The sequence below is a fragment of the Myotis davidii genome, unplaced genomic scaffold (assembly GCF_000327345.1).
Source record: "Myotis davidii unplaced genomic scaffold, ASM32734v1 Scaffold17753, whole genome shotgun sequence".
Lineage (NCBI taxonomy): Eukaryota > Metazoa > Chordata > Mammalia > Chiroptera > Vespertilionidae > Myotis > Myotis davidii.
This window is the reverse complement of record NW_006284579.1, coordinates 1-658: the sequence shown is the minus strand read 5'-3', so window position 1 is coordinate 658 and position 658 is coordinate 1. Positions and strand designations below refer to the sequence as shown.

At 35.1% G+C, this 658-nt stretch overlaps 1 protein-coding gene across 1 annotated transcript; it reads left to right on the top strand.

The window, feature by feature from the left end:
- Positions 1-3: 3 nt before the first annotated feature.
- On the top strand, positions 4-654 carry LOC107185081 (interferon-induced very large GTPase 1-like; the record flags this gene model as incomplete). The annotated part of the gene is made up of 1 exon (XM_015572224.1): positions 4-654. A coding segment is annotated over one exon (651 nt), but the record flags the coding sequence as incomplete, so codon positions are not given.
- Between the last annotated feature and the right edge of the window lie 4 nt (positions 655-658).

The window sequence follows — 658 nt, the reverse complement described above, 5'->3', positions numbered from 1 at the left end:
CTCATCAACCAGATAATGAATGGCAAAATCCAGGAACTGACAGTAGGCACACTTGAGGATCCAGTTACAGAAAAATATAAAGCCATCCAGCAAGAACTTGACAAATATTTTAATGAAGACCCAGAGAGTGAAATAATGATTCAGTGGAAAGCAAGTTTTGAAAATAAATTAATAAATCTTAAAGAGGCACTTATTTTTGAGAGCAAAAATAAAGCCAAGGGACATCTCAGTTACAAAAAGAATCAAGAAATACTGGATAACAAAAAGTCAGGTTATGAAAGGGAGTTATTGGAAAGAAGCCGAGAATTGGCTTTAACTGTAAAGGATAAAGAATTGAGTGAGGAAGAGCTGCATGTCAAATTCAATCAACTTTGGAAAAAATGGGTCTGTGATGTGTCTTCAACTGCCCCTCCTGGCACAGAGCCTAACATTGACGTGGATTCTGAAAACATCCTTTTGGACTATTTTAAACAGGACACAGACATGGTGAATATACTGAAGAAAAAGCCTAGAAAGGAGTTTGAAATCAATTATGAAAAACATGTCAAAATGAGCAAAAGCTTGTACGTATTTACGAGGAACTTAGAAGTACATGATAAAGAGTCCATAAATAGGACTACTAACTGCATTCTTTCAAGATACACTGAAACTATTAAAA